The 18650-nt window shown below is 44.9% G+C and overlaps 1 protein-coding gene across 1 annotated transcript in view; it reads left to right on the forward strand.

Moving 5' to 3' along the window:
• Positions 1–18650, forward strand: part of LOC136862816 (ETS domain-containing protein Elk-3) — a 126808-nt gene that overhangs the window by 50685 nt on the left and 57473 nt on the right. The window contains exon 2 of the mRNA XM_067139078.2: positions 10504–10755. Within this exon, the coding sequence (XP_066995179.1) occupies positions 10508–10755 (248 nt within the window). The 5' untranslated portion in view covers positions 10504–10507. The remainder of the gene's footprint in view (positions 1–10503; positions 10756–18650) is intronic.

Here is an 18650-nt window from a genome sequence, read left to right on the forward strand (position 1 = left end):
GGTAGCATCCATGAGGATTTTGACCCGTCAGGATGGCGGCTCTGAGGTTAGCGATGCAAGTTGGCGGATTACAGTTGTCGTAAAAGCACGTGTAATTTTTCAAATTGCCCGCCACCACGTGCATAAGGATGAGGTTTAGTGCCGTCAAGATAGCACCACTGAGGTTAGCGATGCGTTGTTGTTGAGTTTTAGTGCCATTAAGATGGCAGCACTTAGGTTAGCGATGCGTTGTTGTCCTTAAAAGTGAAGTTAGGGTCCGTCAAGATAACATCTGTCAAGAAAAGCACGTGGCATTGTTTACGAACAAGAGCACGTGGCTATGTTCACAAATTCAAATTCCGCGCCAAAATACAAATATCCCGCCAAAATTCAAATTTCCTGCCAAAATTCAAATTTCCCGCCATAATGACGTCATCATCAGGTGACACGCCCCGCGGCCTCTGATTCGCCCGCTGTTGGACTGTCTTTGCTCCCCTACTGAAATGGCTAGGAGTGGGAGAGAAGCATCCGTGGCTTAAATTAAGGTACATCACCAACATTTGCCTGGTGTGAAAATGGGAAACCACCTTATGGGCTGCCGAGAGTGTTACTCGAACCCAATATCTTCCGGATGTAAGCTTACAGCTGCGCACCCCTATCCGCACTGCCAACTCGACCGGTAATCTTCAAGTTTTTTTTTCTTTCTTTGCTAGTTGCTTTACGTCGCACCGACACAGATAGGTCTTATGGCGACGATATTCTTCAAGTTTAAACATAGCTCTGTTTATTCTCTTACGCACAGTACATCAGCTACATCTGCCTTGTCTTCTATCTGTCTTGCGCTGTGTTCACCCAGACACACCCACAAGAAACTGCAGTGTCCCATTGGTTAAGAAGCTCGCCGGTAATGCTGTCTGCATAGCGCTGAGCTATTCTCTGTACACCCACGAGTAGCTGCAGCTCTTATTGGCTAAGCAGCTTGTCGCACAGCGGGTAATACTGTCTGCATAGCGCTGAGCTATTCTCTGTACACCCACGAGTAGCTGCAGCTCTTATTGGTTAAGCAGCTTGTCGCACAGCGGGTAATACTGTCTGCGAAGCGCTGAACTATTCTCTGTACACCCACGAGTAGCTGCAGCTCTTATTGGTTAAGCAGCTTGTCGAACAGCGGGTAATACTGTCTGCATAGCGCTGAACTATTCTCTGTACACCCACGAGTAGCTGCAGCTCTTATTGGCTAAGCAGCTTGTCGCACAGCGGGTAATACTGTCTGCATAGCGCTGAGCTATTCTCTGTACACCCACGAGTAGCTGCAGCTCTTATTGGTTAAGCAGCTTGTCGCACAGCGGGTAATACTGTCTGCGAAGCGCTGAACTATTCTCTGTACACCCACGAGTAGCTGCAGCTCTTATTGATTAAGCAGCTTGTCGCACAGCGGGTAATACTGTCTGCATAGCGCTGAGCTATTCTCTGTACACCCACGAGTAGCTGCAGCTCTTATTGGTTAAGCAGCTTGTCGCACAGCGGGTAATACTGTCTGCATAGCGCTGAGCTATTCTCTGTACAACCACGAGTAGCTGCAGCTCTTACTGGTTAAGCAGCTTGTCGCACAGCGGGTAATACTGTCTGCATAGCGCTGAGCTATTCTCTGTACAACCACGAGTAGCTGCAGCTCTTGTTGGTTAAGCAGCTTGTCGCACAGCGGGTAATACTGTCTGCTTAGCGCTGAGCTATTAACTGTACAAGCACGAGTAGCTGGAGTGTTCTACTCGTTAAGCAGCTTGTCGCACAGCAGATAATGCTCTCTGCATAGCGCTCAGCTATTAACTGTACGCCCACGAGTAGCTGCAGCTCTTACTGGTTAAGCGGCTTGTCGCACAGCGGGTAATACTGTCTGCATAGCGCTGAGCTATTCTCTGTACACCCACGAGTAGCTGCAGCTCTTACTTGTTAAGCAGCTTGTCGCACAGCAGATAATGCTCTCTGCATAGCGCTGAGCTATTCTCTGTACACCCACGAGTAGCTGCAGCTCTTACTGGTTAAGCAGCTTGTCGCACAGCAGATAATACTGTCTGCATCGAGCTGACCTGTTCACGGTACAACCAGGAGTAGCTGGAGTGTCCTACTCGTTGAGCAGTTTGTCGCACAGCAGATAATACTGTCTGCATCGAGCTGACTTCTTCACGGTTCAACCACGAATGTTTTTCTCGCAGTTTCTTTAAAGATCGATCGATCGATTGATTGATTGATTGATTGATTGATTGATTGATTGATTGATTGATTGATTTTTAAAGAGGCGTAACATCGAGGTCATCGGCCCTCTTTAAAGATCGGCACGCTTTTTATATCAGCAGTTGATTCCACGTGAAGTCTTTCATTTCGAAATCAATCATGCCATTGGGTGAGATCCCTCTGCTATTCGCCAACAGATGAGCCGACCACAGGCTGCTTTTTATGAGCCATTTGTTAGTAGGCGTCAGTCGAGCCAGTGTGTGGTGCTGCGTAACGTTTGAATCACCGGTTCTTAACGAGGAATTTGCGAGAACTATAGCTTCAGTGTCCTACTAGTTAAGCAGCTTGTCCCACAGATGATAATACTGTCTGCGTAGCACCGAGCTAGTTTATTGTACCACCACTAGTAGCTAGAATGTCCTATTTGTTAACGAGCTTGTCGCACAGCAGATAATACTGTCCGTAGTGATATCATTTGATTCTATCTTGAAGACTAATTACGGTACAACCACGAGTAGCTGTAGTGTACGACTGATTAAGCAGCTTGTAGCAACGACTAGTCTCGATGCACAAATGGTTTAGGATTTTCACTTGATACACTTCAAACATTCATATAGGAATTAGAAAGATGTTTCTGAAGACTTTCGTCTGGAGCGTGGCATTGTATGGAAGTGAAACATGGACGATAACTAGCTCAGAAAGAAAGATAATAGAAGCTTTCGAATTGTGGTGTTACAGGAGAATGCTGAAGGTGAAATGGATAGATCGAATCAAGAATGAAGAGATACTGAATCGAATTGGTGAGATGAGATCGATTTGGCTAAATTTGACGAGAAGAAGAGATAGAATGATAGGACACATTTTAAGACACCCAGGACTTGTTCAATTGGTTTTTGAAGGAAGTGTAGGCGGAAGGAACGGTAGGGGTAGACCAAGGTATGAATATGACAAGCAGATTAGAGCAGATGTAGGATGCAATAGTTAAATAGAAATGAAAAGGTTAGCACACAATAGGATGGCATGGAGAGCTGCATCAAACCAGTCTATGGACTGATGACTCAAACAAAAACAACAACAACACTTTTGGTTTTTCCTCCATTGTTTCTATCGGCGTTAATAATTAGAGAGTATACTCTACGTCCTAAATGTACTTGATATTGCTCAAATCAGCAGATATATTTTTTAACAAGTCAACCATTGCATGATTTTTAGGTCTATCCGTCAATTTAGGGAAGTTTCGAAAGCTTAGACGTCAGTTCCTGTCGAAACGCGTCTACATTTTCATCATTTGTCTTACCGTTGGGTACGTTTAATCAAATGCCAGAAAGGAAAAATAGGACGGAAAATAATGTTTCGTACCAATTATTTTTAATTCTGTAATAGTAGATGAGCAAATGAATGTTCCAAAACAATGGGTGCTGCGTCAGAATTTCCCAACGTTTTATGAGAAGTGTAGGTATGTTGATTCTGACACAATGACCTAGTAGTGTACCTATGTGGTTCCTTAGCTGGCTTCAATGACCTCTCGGTGAGATTAAGACGCGGAATAACGTCATAAACTTGCGTACCAGAGCAATCCTAACCTCACAGACACCATTGGAGGGGCTCAGTTTGTCAGGGAATGATCTGGGATGCTTTTGACCCCTAAGTTAAGTTATGACGTCATATCCTTATGTACGATTGCAATGCTAACGTTATGGGCCACTGTGCAGGCGCCAAATCAGACGGCGCCCCTTGGAGGAGCCGAGCCGGACAGGTCACGGACCCCTTTGGAGGAGCCGAATCGGTCAGGTGCCCTTGGATGAGCCAAATCGGTTAGGTGACCTGCAAATGAGGTTAAGACGTCATTAAGACGTGTTAACCTAACCTTGCGCACGAGCGGTAACCTAACATCACACAGGCTCTTTATTGGCTCTCTTCGGAGGAGTCCAATTGGTTAGGTAACTTGTAGTTGCGGTAATGACGCCATGCTAACCTAACCTTGCTACGAAGAACGCTAACCTAACCTCAGACAGGCTCTTTAGCGCTCCCGTTGGAGGAACCGAACTGGTGAGGTGACTTGTAGATGTGGTTAACACGTGTGTTAACCTAACCTTGGCCATGAACGGTGTCCTAACCTCACAAAGGCTCTTTGTCGTCTCCCCTTAGAGAAGTGACGGAGCTGTGGAGTCACAGCGCGGGCGATTTAAAATGCAGACTATTAGCTAAGAGTGTATGCTCATCTTCACACAACGTCATAACCTAACGCACAGGCCTTGTCCTGACAAAGCTGTGCCGTCACAGCACAGGCGATTTGAAATGCGGGCTGCTGGCTAAGGGTGCATGGCGTTATAACCTAACGTGTGCAGGTGTAACCTTACGTGCCCTCGGTTCGATCCCTTTTCCATGCTTAACTGTACAAGGGCATTTACCTTGCAGACATCAACTTTGATATCCAAGTGTAGAAGCTTAACCTAACTAGACAAGATGGCGACTATATAGGAGATACTTCAAGGTCTCGGATCCGAGCGATCGTGATGTTTAAGTACGCTAGAGTTTGGAACACTCAATTTTAGATTTTAATTTTAGAGCTTATATATTTGAAACTAGAGGCTTATAGCGGCCTACGGTATTCTTTGCATCAATCAGAGACCAAACCCTTGTGTTCAGGAGACACTAGAAACTTTAATTTACTAGGATAGCTATGTCTCATGCATGGAACAAGATGGCGGGGCTGAGCATGTGTCTCTCTGTTTTCACATGCAGTAATCACGTGGACATGGTTTTGCATGTTTAGAGTTATTCACTAACAGCTCTCTCTCTCTCTCTCTCTGTTAGCTCTCTAGACTATCTTACGCAAGTTTTGCTATTGTGTTTGAAGAAATAAAATATTCGCTTTCTGGGTTCGGAATTCGAATCTTATGCAGCATGCATGATGTGACTAATTACTGCTTCGTATCCACTTGATACCAATCAGCGAACAACGGTTAGGTGATGAAGAGAGCACTAGAAGTTCTTCAGCCTATGTTTAAAAAATAAAATGGCGACGACTAGGAAAACATTTGATAAGTGAGAGGAGGCGAAGGGAGTGCAATAAGTATAACATTTTAAGTTTAACGAAATATTTATTGTATAATTATTTACAAAATCATACAAACTACCACCGATCTTAATATAATCCTTGTTATGTTGTCGACAAGATTGTTGTACTCCTTAACATCTTACTGTGAAGAAGTACCATGCTCGACAAATTGTGAAGCCCCTTGCAACATTCAAATTAAACAAAATATTTATTGTTTACGAGTCCGCCTCTGTGGTGCAGTGGTTAGCGTGATTAGGTGTCACCCCCAGAGGCCCGGGTTCGATTCCCGGTTCTGCCACGAAATTTGGAGTGGTACGAGGGCTGGAACGGGGTCCACTCAGCCTCAATGGCAGTGTCCTGGAGCTTCAGACTCTGGTCAGGGGATACAACTGGGAAGAATGACCAGTACCTCTTTGCAGTAAGTTTTGGAATAGATGGCCTTCTGCAGTAATGCACGTTTCAGCACGCCGTTGAACTGCCCTTTGGGCTCTTTGTAGCATTGTAGATGTTACGAATTCACAGGCTTCCGTAATAAGGTTTCCAAGGCTTTCAGCATTTTCCGGCTGCTGAGCGTACACTACATCCTTCAATAGCCACATAAGAAGAAGTCCAGTGGGGTCAAATCGGGCGATCTAGCAGGCCAGGTGACAGGTCCTCCCCTTCCTATCCATCGAGCGGGATGTGTAACATTCAGGTAGTTGCGAACATCTGCTGACATCTGAGGGGGAGCTGCGTCGCGTTGATACCACATGGTTACACGCTCACCCAGGAACACATCCTCTAACAGCAATGGTAGTTGTTCTTGAAGAAACTGTAGATACCGGGCTCCTGTCAAATGATCCTCAAAGAAATATACAGTAGTCCAATTAGGTGATCACCCAGTATACCACACCAGGCATTTACTCCCCATCGTGCCTGAAATGCTGCCTGCCTCACCCAGTGGGAATTTTCAATACTCTAGTAGTGCACATTATGATGATTCACAGAGCCACTGTTATGAAATCGTGCCTCGTCCGAAAGTAAAATACGAGATACAAACGCTGGATCATTTGACACTTGCGTCAATATCCACGCATAGAAATCAACACGAGTTTTGAAATCTCGTCCTTATTTTTCTTGATGTAGTTGCAGGTGATACCGACGAAAAAATGGAATGCAATATCCTTACAATATGCTGATGTTGGCCTGTTGTGCTACAGCCCGGGTACTCGTGTGAGGATTCTCCTGGAAAACCAGCTCAGCAATTTCACCGGGCGTAACTGGTGCCACTCTAACAGGACTTGTTCGGGAAAATAAAAAATGAAATGTCGTATGGCTTTTAGTGCCGGGATATCCCAGAACGGGTTCGGCTCGCCAGGTGCAGGTCTTTCTAGTTGACTCCCATAGGCGACCTGCGCGTCGTGATGAGGATGAGATGATGATGAAGACAACACATACACCCAGCCCCCGTGCCATTGGAATTAACCAATTAAGGTTAAAATCCCCGACCCGGCCGGGAATCGAACCCGGGACCTCTGAACAGAAGGCCAGTACGCTGACCGTTCATCCAACGAGTCGGACTTCGGGAACATGACGAAGTTATACGCAAACGTCGCTCCACGTTCCTAAACGTATTTTGCGTTTGGTAGTTGTCTGTGTGGAAATCTTTCCTGGTTCAGGCGCTGTGCTTGCTGTGCGTTCTGTCTTGCTTCGCCGTAGATGAGGATCATGTCAACATACTCATCTGTTGAATACATAGCGAAGAAATGACCAGGACTGCTAGGCTACACCAAGTGTCAGGCCACTACACATTCACTATGCATGATATTGGTCGAATGTGGCACGAATGGTCTCTTATTCGATCCTCAAAATGTAAAATGTGAATAAAAATACTCATTGCTAGTGCGATTCGCACCCACGTACCAACGCAACATGTGTCAGCACGTTTGTAGTTAGTCTACTACACCACGGTGACTGCTGCCTCGAGGTTATCAGAAAGCTGACTTGCTGTAAAACTACGTCCCGCTTCACAAACTCACACATATTTTTATCAGTATGCCATCGCTTTTAGCGATAATTTCATAACCAATCGAAAGCTTACAATTGGCATGTACATTTTACATAACCGTATGACACTTTAATGTATTGTGTAAATGTTTTTGCGAAAGTCATGCAGTGATGATGCAGTAAGTGCTTTAAAGGGGACTGTAGCTTGGTGCGTGGCATAGGAAAATCGACCATCACCCCACTGACGTTCGTTGGGATGCCTAAAAGCAGAAACGTCAGGCGCGGCTGACTCACCCGTTATTATTTTCAATTAATCGTCATCATCATCATCATCATCCGTTTACCCTCCAGGTTCGGTTTTTCCCTCGGACACAGCGAGGGATCCCACTTCTACCGCCCCAAGGGCAGTGTCCTGGAGCTTTAGACTCTTGGTCGGGGGATACAACTGGGGAGAACGACCAGTACCTCGCCCAGGCGGCCTCACCTGCCATGCTGAACAGGGGCCTTGCGGGGGATGGGGAAGATTGGAAGGGATAGACAAGGAAGGGGGAAGGAAGCGGCCGTGGCCTTAAGTTAAGTATCATCCCGGCATTTTCCTGGAGGAGAAGTGGGAAACCACGGAAAACCACTTCCAGGATGGCTGAGGTGGGAATCGAACCCACTTCTACTCATTTGACCTCCCGAGGCTGAGTGGACCCCGTTCCAGCCCTCGTACCACTTTTCAAATTTCGTGGCAGAGCCAGGAATCGAACCCGGACCTCCGGGGGTGGCAGCTAATCACGCTAACCACTACACCACAGAGGCGGACCCAATTAATCGTTCTTATTAAAATTACAATAATTATGATCTTTAGACCACCACATTTCACAATCGTCTTCCTTTCCGCCGTATGAAACCAGTCGAGCATGGCATGTTGATTTTGATTGCGGATGAAAGAATTTTCGAATACTCTGTTTTATAAAACAAATAAGTTTTGTCGGTAAATAAAATTTCGGGCGTTTCTAAATCCACGATATTCAAATAAGTGAAATTAAATCATAAATGCCATGCTGATGGTATTGTGTGAGGCTTAAAAGTAAGAGTTTGGATGATGAAATGTCTCTAATTCAAAGGTATCGGCGAGAATAGGGTGAAATGATTCAATAAGTGGCTGTATATTGACGACTTTAGTAGTGACATCGGTTAGTCCATGAACCTGCTACGCTGGCGGATAGGGGTGTCCTAACCGGCTTGCCGGCGGACTTGAGGGAAATAAAATACCTCTCGTAGACCAAACACATACCCCCTGTGGGTGGGGGAAGCAGACGAAGAACTCACCCACGGTATCCCCTGCCTGTCATAAGAGGCGACTAAAAGGGGCGACCAAGGGATGATCCAATTAGAACCATGAGACTACATGTAATTAATACCGTCACGCAGGGAACACAATGGGTCGCATTTACTTGCGCATAGTGCCACTAGGTTAGATAAGCAATGGGTTTGTGATTAGTAGCGACAGTGTGTGAATCAGGAGGTGGGTCCTACAGTACCTGTGATTCGTACCTCTATATGAGCGACACCATGGTTCTGCCTTACCTATGCTCAGTTCCCACTATGTGAGGAATTCCATGGGATAGTACGAGTCCCTGTGGTTAGTCCACTTATGTGAGGAACTCCATAGGTTTGCGTTGCCTGTAAATAGCGCCGCAATATGCGAAACACCCTAGGTCTGTGTTACATGTGCGCATTTCACTACCTGTGAATAGTACCATAATCCGTTTCCACTACTTTTGATTAGTACCGCAACATTACACATAGCATGGTTCTACTTCCCTAGCGATAAATACCATTATGAGGGGCCGATGACCTGGATTTTGGACCCGTTTCGACTATACGCATAATCGATTCAGCATCGTGCTATAGAAGTAGTCCCTTGGTCAGTAATACTTTTGTTTTGTGCCAGCTTCTGTGCATGTGAAGCACTGTGGGTCGGATCCACTGATCGTTTTAAATTCATATTCGTCCATCCATTCATTCTTCGTCCTCATGCTTTGAATTCTGGTCAGCGGAGGATTTTGGAATTTTAAGGTGTCATTTCATTTCGTCTCATTTCATACCATCAGGGGCCGATGACCTCGATGTTAGGCCCCTTTAAACAACAAGCACCATCATCATCATCATCATCATCATATCGGTTAGTCGTTAGCCTTCTGTTCCCAAGATATCGGATGCGACCACTACTGGGGCCAGTGCTATTTAAGGATCTTTAAATAAGACGGTTCTGTGTGGCTGACTTCCACCACATTTAAGAACTCCTGCAAAATTTCCGACAACTTAACGTCCGTTAAGACAACAGGGGCTGATATAGATATTTATCTTACGAGTCATGTACTGCAACGTAATCATCTCCATGGCTTTTTCCCAATTTATCGGACACAGCAATGGGTATCGATTTGACCCAGTTTTACGAACGGTTACCCTTATTGACACCAACCCTATGTAGAAGGATTTATTCACTACTGCGTGTTTCTTCGGCGATTTTTTGTATGATGCGTTGTACGTAGATGAAGAGAAGTGTATTGAAACGAATCCAAACACCCAGTCCGAAAGTAAGAGGAACCATACGTAGCAAAAATCCTCGGACCGAATGAGTTGTCTGTGCGTTAAGGGGGGCGCAGCTGTGAGCTTGCTTTCGGGAGATAGTGGGTTCGAACCCTACTGTCGGCAGCCCTGAAGATGGTTTTCGTGGTTTCCTATTTTCACACCAGCCACGGCCTCTTCCTTCCCACTCCTAACCCTTATTTTATCTCATCATCGCCATAAGACCTTTCTGTGTCGGTGCGACATAAAGTAACTTGTCAAAAAACGTCCTTGGCCCGTCCAAGAATCAAATACGGGGCCCTCTGAACCGCTGGTACGTTGACCATTCAGTCAAAGTTCCGGAAATTACTGCACAATAATATATTAAACATTAATCTATTGATAAATTGTCCTCTGGAAGTTCAACTGCATTTAATCCGTATGAAAATGAAAATAATTCTGCTTCTTTCTGAAATAGTTTCAGTTTCGAAGGATGCTTTCACAAATATCATAATTATGTCCATTACTATCATCTGTCGAAGACAGAAGTCTCGGTCTGGTTTAATTACATTCGTCCCCAGTAGGCTATGTATAAAAATAGCATAAGCATTTCTTTAGTCTTAAGCTAATATGACTAACCGAACACGAAACTGTTTGAAGTTACAGAGTTCCTCGTTCTGTTCCAGGTCCATGGAGACCAATATCACCCTGTGGCAGTTCCTGCTAGAGCTGTTGCTAAGCAACCAGTACAACAACATCATTACATGGACTAACAACGACGGAGAGTTCAAACTGGTGAACGCAGAAGAAGTGGCACGGTTGTGGGGCCTTCGTAAGAACAAAACCAACATGAACTACGACAAACTCAGCCGAGCCCTGCGCTACTATTACGACAAGAATATTATTAAGAAAGTTCTAGGACAAAAGTTTGTTTATAGGTTAGTGATAACTTCTATTTCTTTAATCGAGTTGTGCCATTTTATAATCGGCGAATCTTTTCGAATCTTTTCGAATCTATTTTTTCTAAGCATCAAGTTTTAACTTCGTATGCCAATGATAGTGTAAAGTGATTTAAACTGACAACAGGGCCGATGACCTGGATGTTGGGCCCCTTTAAAAACAAGAACCACCACCACCACCACCACCATCATCATCATCATCATCATCATCATCATGATCAACAACAACAACATCTGCATCGAGTGGAGCTGAACTTCGCACTGGCTTGGTGTTAGGACAGTCATACTGCTCTCAGGTACTGATCGAGTTGAGTTGGCTTTGCAGTACGGGTGTAACCACGGTTACTAGACTAGACGTTAAGGGTCATCAACTGGATGCGCAGTAGCATGCCACATTCCTGACGCCATGCGGTGGCCAAGATCATTATAATATAACGAATGTGATCCGGGCCCGCTTGCCTATATAAACATACGTAAACCTTACGAATAACTTGATATAAATTGATTAACAGCAGGTAGAAGTAATGCTATATATATCGTCAAATTATTGTAAGATTATTAAAAGATGATGTTTGGTAGTTTTTATTTGACTGCCTCCGTGGTTTAACTGCTGAGCTTCTGAACTGCCAAGCATGCACCACTTAGATGTTCGTACTTAACTTTAATTGGTTTCATTTTTCAGTGATACTTCTTCTTCTTCTTCTTAATCTGCTTACATTCCAGGGTTGGTATTTCCCTCGGACTCAGCGAGGGATTCCCACCTCTACCGTCTCAAGGGCAGTGTCCTGGAGCTTCAGACTTTGGGTCGGGGATTCAACTGGGGAGGTTGACCAGTACCTCGACCAGGCGGCCTCTCCTGCCATGCTCAACAGGGGCCTAGGTGGGAGATGGGACGATTGGAAGGGATAGACAAAGAAGAGGAAATGAAGCGGCCGTGGCTTTAAGTTAGTTACCACCCTGGCATTTGCCTGGAGGAGAAGTGGAAAACCACGGAAAACCACTTCCAGGATGGCTGAGGTGGGAATCGAACACACCTCTACTCAGTTGACCTTCCGAGGCTGAGTGGACCCCGTTCCAGCCCTCGTACCACTTTTCAAATTTCGTGGCAGTACCAGGAAACGAATCCGAGCCTCTGGTGGGTGGCACCTAATCACACTAACCACTACACCACAGAGGCGGACGGCAATTCCTCTACGAACAAATTATACAAAACAAATTATTTCGACTGATTCTACAAAACCGTCCACAGCATTTCCGTACAGACTGACATTAAGGGATTCTCTTTGCAAGGAGTCTGCGGGGCCCCTTAAAGGCCCTGCAGACCCTACACCCCTGCGCCAAGCCGAGTGCTGTTTGTGTAGTGTTGGTGTTTTTTTTTTTTTTTTTACAATTTGCTTTACGTCGCACCGACACAGATGGGTCTTATGGCGACGATGGGACAGGAAACGCCTAGGAGTGAGAAGGAAGCGGCCGTGGCCGCAATTAAGGTACAGCAGGCATTTGCCTAGTTTGTAAATGGGAAACCACGGAAAACCACCTTCAGGCCTACCGGAGTCGGGTTCGAACCCACTATCTCCCGGATACAAGCTCAGAGCTGCGCGCCCCTAACCGCACGGCCAACTCGCCCGGTGGTGTTTACCTTTCTGACAGTGTAGGAGTTTATTTGTTCTGTGCTGACATCGGTTGCTCTAACCACGCTAGGCACCAGAAGAAGATAGACATTATATTTCATCACTTTCCGAAGAACTGTGAATTTAAATTAAAATGAATTGATGCCTGCAATCGGACTGACTCTTTTACTGTTTAGATTCCCCGTGTGTGCTCTGTACACAAAGCCAGCATGTACGGAATCCAAAACGACAACATTTCTCTTTTACCTAAGAATTGTCTGGAAAAAATTTCAAGGGGGTTCTTAATGAAACCCGCGGACGAGTGCGTTAATGTTTTTTTGCTAGTGGTTTTACGTCGCACCGACACAGATAGGTCCTTTGGCGACGATGGGATAGGAAAGGCCTAGTAGTTGGAAGGAATCGGGCGTGGCCTTAATTAAGGTACAGCCCCAGCATTTGCCTAGTGTGAAAATGGGAAACCATGGAAGACCATGTTCAGGGCTGCCAATAGTGGGATTCGAACCCACTATCTCCTGGATGCAAGCTCACAGCCGCGTGCCCCTAACCGCACGGCCAACTCGCCCGGTAATTCTATTATTAAAATGGAAAATGAATTTAATGCCTCACATGGAAACTCTATGAAGAATTGTCCAGGAGTTTTTACATTGTTAAAGGAAAAATATCAGGTGTTTACAACAATGTTTAACACCAACAAACCTCCAAAACAACTCTAAAACGTATGCCCGTGTGAGTGGTCATGTTTCTTTAATTTTTTGTGAATAGATTTAGAAATAAAACTACACATAAAATCGTTCTCAGAATCACTCGTTGGAGAGAAAATACGAAACCGATTCGTAAACACCTTACTTGCTACGCGAAAGATGATTAAGTGCTGAGAAAGCTACTGAAATAGTTCGTGTTAAGCACAGTTGTAATATTCGGAAAACTGAATAAATTACAAGATAATTAGAGAAATGCACAAAACTGAAAAATATTAAGCAAGAGGTTAAATAAAAACAAGCAAATCATTAACAGAAACGCACAGTTACAATGGACCTCATACAGTGCCAGCCAGCTGACGTCACCAATCCTGCGCGTGACTCCTACCGTCTAGTCTAGTAACCATGGGTGTAACCATGCGATCGGGAAACTGTAGGTTTGAATCCCACCATGGGCAGGCCTGAAGATTGCTCGCCATGGTTTTTCATTTTCACACTGGATAAATGTCGCGACCGTACCTTACTCCTACAACAGCGTTGCGAAAAATTATATATGAGTCAGCATAACGTTAAGCCATTGGAAAAAGGCGCTCTCCAAGTTGTTCCAGGTTCGATTCTTAGCTAAGATTAGAATTTTCTCCTCTGTGTAAAGGTCTTGATAGAACTTTGTTCAGACATCTGGAATGCTACCTGATACCATGGTCAAGAAATATGGCACTCATGGTAGTGATATAGGCTACACCATGAACACCCGGAGCTATGTAGAGGAAGGCAGCCACACTAGAAACTTGTGTCGCGGGGAAAGCATGTTAAAATTATCACCACAACTGGTATGTTGAAAAATGAAAATCCACAGCCTGTTTCCAGTCATCTGACGGGGTCAGGAATGGAATGAATGAAGTCCCCAACTAGCGGCGAGGATAGGAAATGTACCGGCTGCCGAAGGCTGTCGTACTCCTGTGGGGCAATGATAAGTGACTGACAGATGAAATGTTAATGGAGAGTGTTGCTGGAATGAAAGATGACAGGGAAAACAGGAGTGCCCAGCATAAATCTCACATTGAGTGACCGGGATTTGAACCACGGTATCCAGCAGTGAGAGTCCGGCGCGCTGCCCCCTGAGCCACGGAGGCTGCCAACTGGTACGTTTTTTTTTTAAATTGAAAATTGTAAACTTTACTAGCATAGCAACTTAAAAATATTATTCATCACCCCCATAAGTTGTATCAGTGTGTTGCTATCTTGAATGTTCATATGCAGACCGGAAGTCCGACCCTTAAATTCTTTACAACATAATGTCATCTCTAACTACAGACAGAACGTCAAACTGAAATATTGTAGGCTGTATTTCAGTTAAAGTCGTAACGCTAGCAAGGAAGCACTAGAGTCATGTTTTCAACAGTAGAGTGAAGATGATGCCGAGGTTTGATCGTGTCAGCAAAATCACTTCACGTCAAGGGAGGATTGTTAACAAGGGAAGTCGCTCGACGAGTGCGAGTATTATCGGCACACTTTATCTCGATACATTTACACCCTAGTGCTGAATCGGTCGACCTCGGCAATCTTCGAGATTCGTACTGGCAACCTTTGAAACACAAACTATGAATCGCTTAAGCATCGTTGTGCGACATCTGGCGTACACTTTACGTACTAGTACTGTTGTTGTTTACAGAGCAAAGCCAAACTATAGAATTCCTGCTAGAAACAAGATTCGCATCGAGAAATATTATATAATGTGTATGTGACATAGTTGTTGGCTTAAGATAATAACGGTTTAGAAACTTCATATCGAACGATCATATTCCGGATTCAATTCAGATATCATTTTCATTCAGTTGGCAGCACTACCGGAACCGGGACAGCTCCCTCCTTACTCCTCACCCCCGTACACAAATGCATCCAGATAAAGTGTGCCGATAATAAATCGAAGTAATATGGTCTGTATTCCCGACGGCCATGGCAACGTGCACATCATGTAGACCTACTCGTTACAGAAATCGTCCTGAATGGACTCCTCAGAACTGGCGTAGGGCACTGTTTGCCGACGAATGTCGCATATGTCCGAACCCAGGCAATCGCATAACGTGTTTAGAGGAAACCAGGTAACTCGTACTTCTCAGACTGTGTTCGACGTGATTGTTCTGGGGGGGGCATTACTCGTGAGGCAGCGTTCACTTCTAATGGTTGTTCAGAGCACATTAAATGCTCGAAACCACAGGGACGTCATTCTCTAACCAACAGAGGAACCATATTGTCAGCATTTCTAAAAATACTTCATCTTGATGATGATGCTGCTTGTAGTTTAAAGGGGCCTAACAGCAAAGGTCATCGGCCAGTAAGACTTCATCTACATAGACGATAATTCTTGTCTTCGTCGTGCGGTTATTGTTAACACTTTCTTTCGTCCTGTTTCCCAGACATGAACATCACTAAAGTCCACCTCCTTGGCTGAATGATCAGAGCAGTGCTCTTCTGTCCAGAAGACCCCGGTTTGATTACCGACAGGGTCGGAGAACTTAACCTTAAATGGTTAATTCCGTTTGCCCGGGGACTGGGTGTTTGTACTGTTCCCAACATCCCTGCAACTCGCACAACACACATAACACTATCCTGAACTGCAATAACACACAGTATCTTAAACACGGCAGATCCCGCCCACCCTCGTGGGAGGGTCTGCTTACAAGGGCTGCACCAGACTAGACAAAACCACACGAAATTATTATTATTATTATTACTATTATTATTATTATTATTATTATTATTATTATTATTATACCTCACTAAAGATGTCTGCGATAAATCGAAGTGAGCTGTTTATGGACGTCTTGGCTGAATAAAGTAATCTGCAAGACTTAAGACAGAATTACTTGTTATGAATGGCACAAACTGGACTAAAATTGACTCAGTGTTCTTATGGATGGTATACCAAGATGGGATCAAGCAGGTATCTGAGCAAGGGACGTGCTAGCCAATATTGCCGTTGTTGAAATTGATGTGAACTACTCTTACTGTGAAGCTAATGATGTGATATTGTATAGAAATGTTTTTGGTTTTGGTTAGTTGAGCAAGAAATACTGCAAATATATTATAGGCCTACTTACTTGAATCATACATATTCCTTGTATGTGGCGGTATCGGGAAGAATGAACTCGCCCCACATACAGAACGCACCCTTTCTGCTTTTCTGGCCTACTATAACTTACTCCCTGACTGCCGTAACTGATGCCTCCTCAGACGGCACCACTGACCTACACGTTAAGGCATCTGTAACCTCTATCGAACAGGGCAGCGTAATGACTGCTACAGTATCCATCGACTCACCTTTTTAGTATGTTGCTAGCTGACTTTCACTCCATTACTCGCCCACCTGGGATCCAACGTGATATTAAACACAATACTGTACATCACATTAGGACAACCTAAGGCCCACCGGTCTCTTGTCGACCTCATCGTCTAGGACCTCAAAAATTGCAGATAACGAAGAAAGAATTCGAGGACATGGTAAGGTGCGGTACAGCAAGACCTTCTAATAGTCCCTGGTCCTCACCCTTGCACCTTGCACCTAAGCGGGACAACTCATGGCGTCCATGTGGCAATTACCGGGCATTGAACGCTGGAACAATACCTGACCGCTACCCGGTACGATACATAGGAGATTTTTGCCATAACATTGCTGGGTCAACCATTTTCAGTACGTTTGACCTTATCAAGGCCTACCAATAGATCCCGATTCACCCCAGTGACATTTGAAAAAAAGCCATAACGACACCTTTCGGGCTGTTTGAATCTCCCTATATGTCATTTGGGTTACGAAATGCTGGAAAAACTTTCCAGCGTTTTATGGATGAGGTCACTAGGGATTAAAACTTCTGTTTCCCGTATATTGACGATATCCTGGTGTTTTCACGGGATGCTGAAGAGTATATGCACCAATTCCGCGTACTTTTCCCGAGATTAGCTGATTACGGTGTAGTCATAAATTCATCCAAGTGCGTATTAGGTGCAAGTGAGGTAACCTTCTTGGGATATCGGTACAAAACCTCCACCAGAGAGAATCCAGTCTCTCCTGGAATACACTCTACCGAAGACTGTCCAGGGCCTCCGCTGGCTCTTGGGCATGGTCAACTTCTGTAGACATTTCTTACTACATGCGGCTGAATTGCAGTCGCCGTTGGTGAACGTCCTAGCCAATTCTAAGCTTAATGGTTCTAAACCTATCCCTTGAACTCCAGAATAGCAACGTGCTTTCCACGAATGCAAAGAAAGCCTGGCGCGATCCACTCAAATTGCTCATCAATTGCCAAATGCGCCTCTAGGTCTCTTTACCGATTCATCAAATACTCAAGTTGGAGCATGTTTGAAACAGAAAGTTGGACACCATTGGCAGCCCCTAGCATTTTTCAGCAAGAAGCTTTCAGCGCGTCAGATAAGATGGCCGGCCTATTACAGGGAACCGTTAGCTGTGTACGTGGCTGTCCAGCATTTCCGCTAAATACTGGTAGCACAACACTGCACCATATATACGGACCACAAGCCTCTGCTTTATGCATTTTCTCAACGCAGAGAAAAACTACCCCGCACCCAACTTAATCAGCTGTCCTCCATATCCCAGTTCACAACTGGTATTCATCATATAAAAGGAGCAGATAACGTTGTTGCCGATACATTGTCTCGTATTGAAGCCATCTCACTATAAGATGGCTACTCTGCGCTGGTTCGATCCCAAGCGGACGATGACGAACTCAAAGTCTTATTGCGCGGTGGTACGTCGCTGACATTAATAAAAGTAACCCTCCCGGGCACCATGACTACCATTGTAAGCGATACATCAACTGGAAAGCCTCGTCCGTTCCTGAAACTTCCTTTTCGACGAAAGTTCTTTGACAAGCTCCATAACTTAAACCACCCAGGCATTCGAGCCACTTCTCGTCTAGTCTCAGATAGATTTGTTTGGCCATCTATTCAGAAAGACACTCCTGCCTGGACTCGTGCTTGTTTATTGTGTCAACGCAATAAAGTAACGAGGCATAATATATCTCCTTTGGGGAATTTCGGAGCACCTCAGGCCGTTTCAGCCACATTCACTTGGATATTGTTCACACACTGCCTGTCTGCGAAGGCTATCATTACCTCCTCACTGCTGTTTATAGATTTACTCGCTGGCCAGAGGCATGGCCCATGCACAGCATCACTGCCGAAGAAACAGCCGATACCCTAATAAGTGGTTGGATCTCCCGATTACTTGTATAACTACTGACCAAGGAAGACAATTCGAGTCTACACTGATTCGTAGACTTATGACACAATTCGGTACAACGAAAATCCGTACAACCAGTTACCCCCATTTCATCCAGTCAACCTAGCACTTCTTTTACACCTGAGTTACCTGACGCATCATCACCTCCCAGAAAGTACACAACACGATCAGGACGAAGAGTTCGCTTTGCCCGTCCATAGATTTGTATTTGCTAACGGTATGGTGAAGCGTCTTCATAGACAGTTAAAAGCTTCGCTGTTGTGTCACAGTGCAACGTGGATTAGAGCC

The sequence above is a fragment of the Anabrus simplex genome, chromosome 2 (genome assembly GCF_040414725.1).
Source record: "Anabrus simplex isolate iqAnaSimp1 chromosome 2, ASM4041472v1, whole genome shotgun sequence".
Taxonomy (NCBI): Eukaryota; Metazoa; Arthropoda; class Insecta; order Orthoptera; family Tettigoniidae; genus Anabrus; species Anabrus simplex.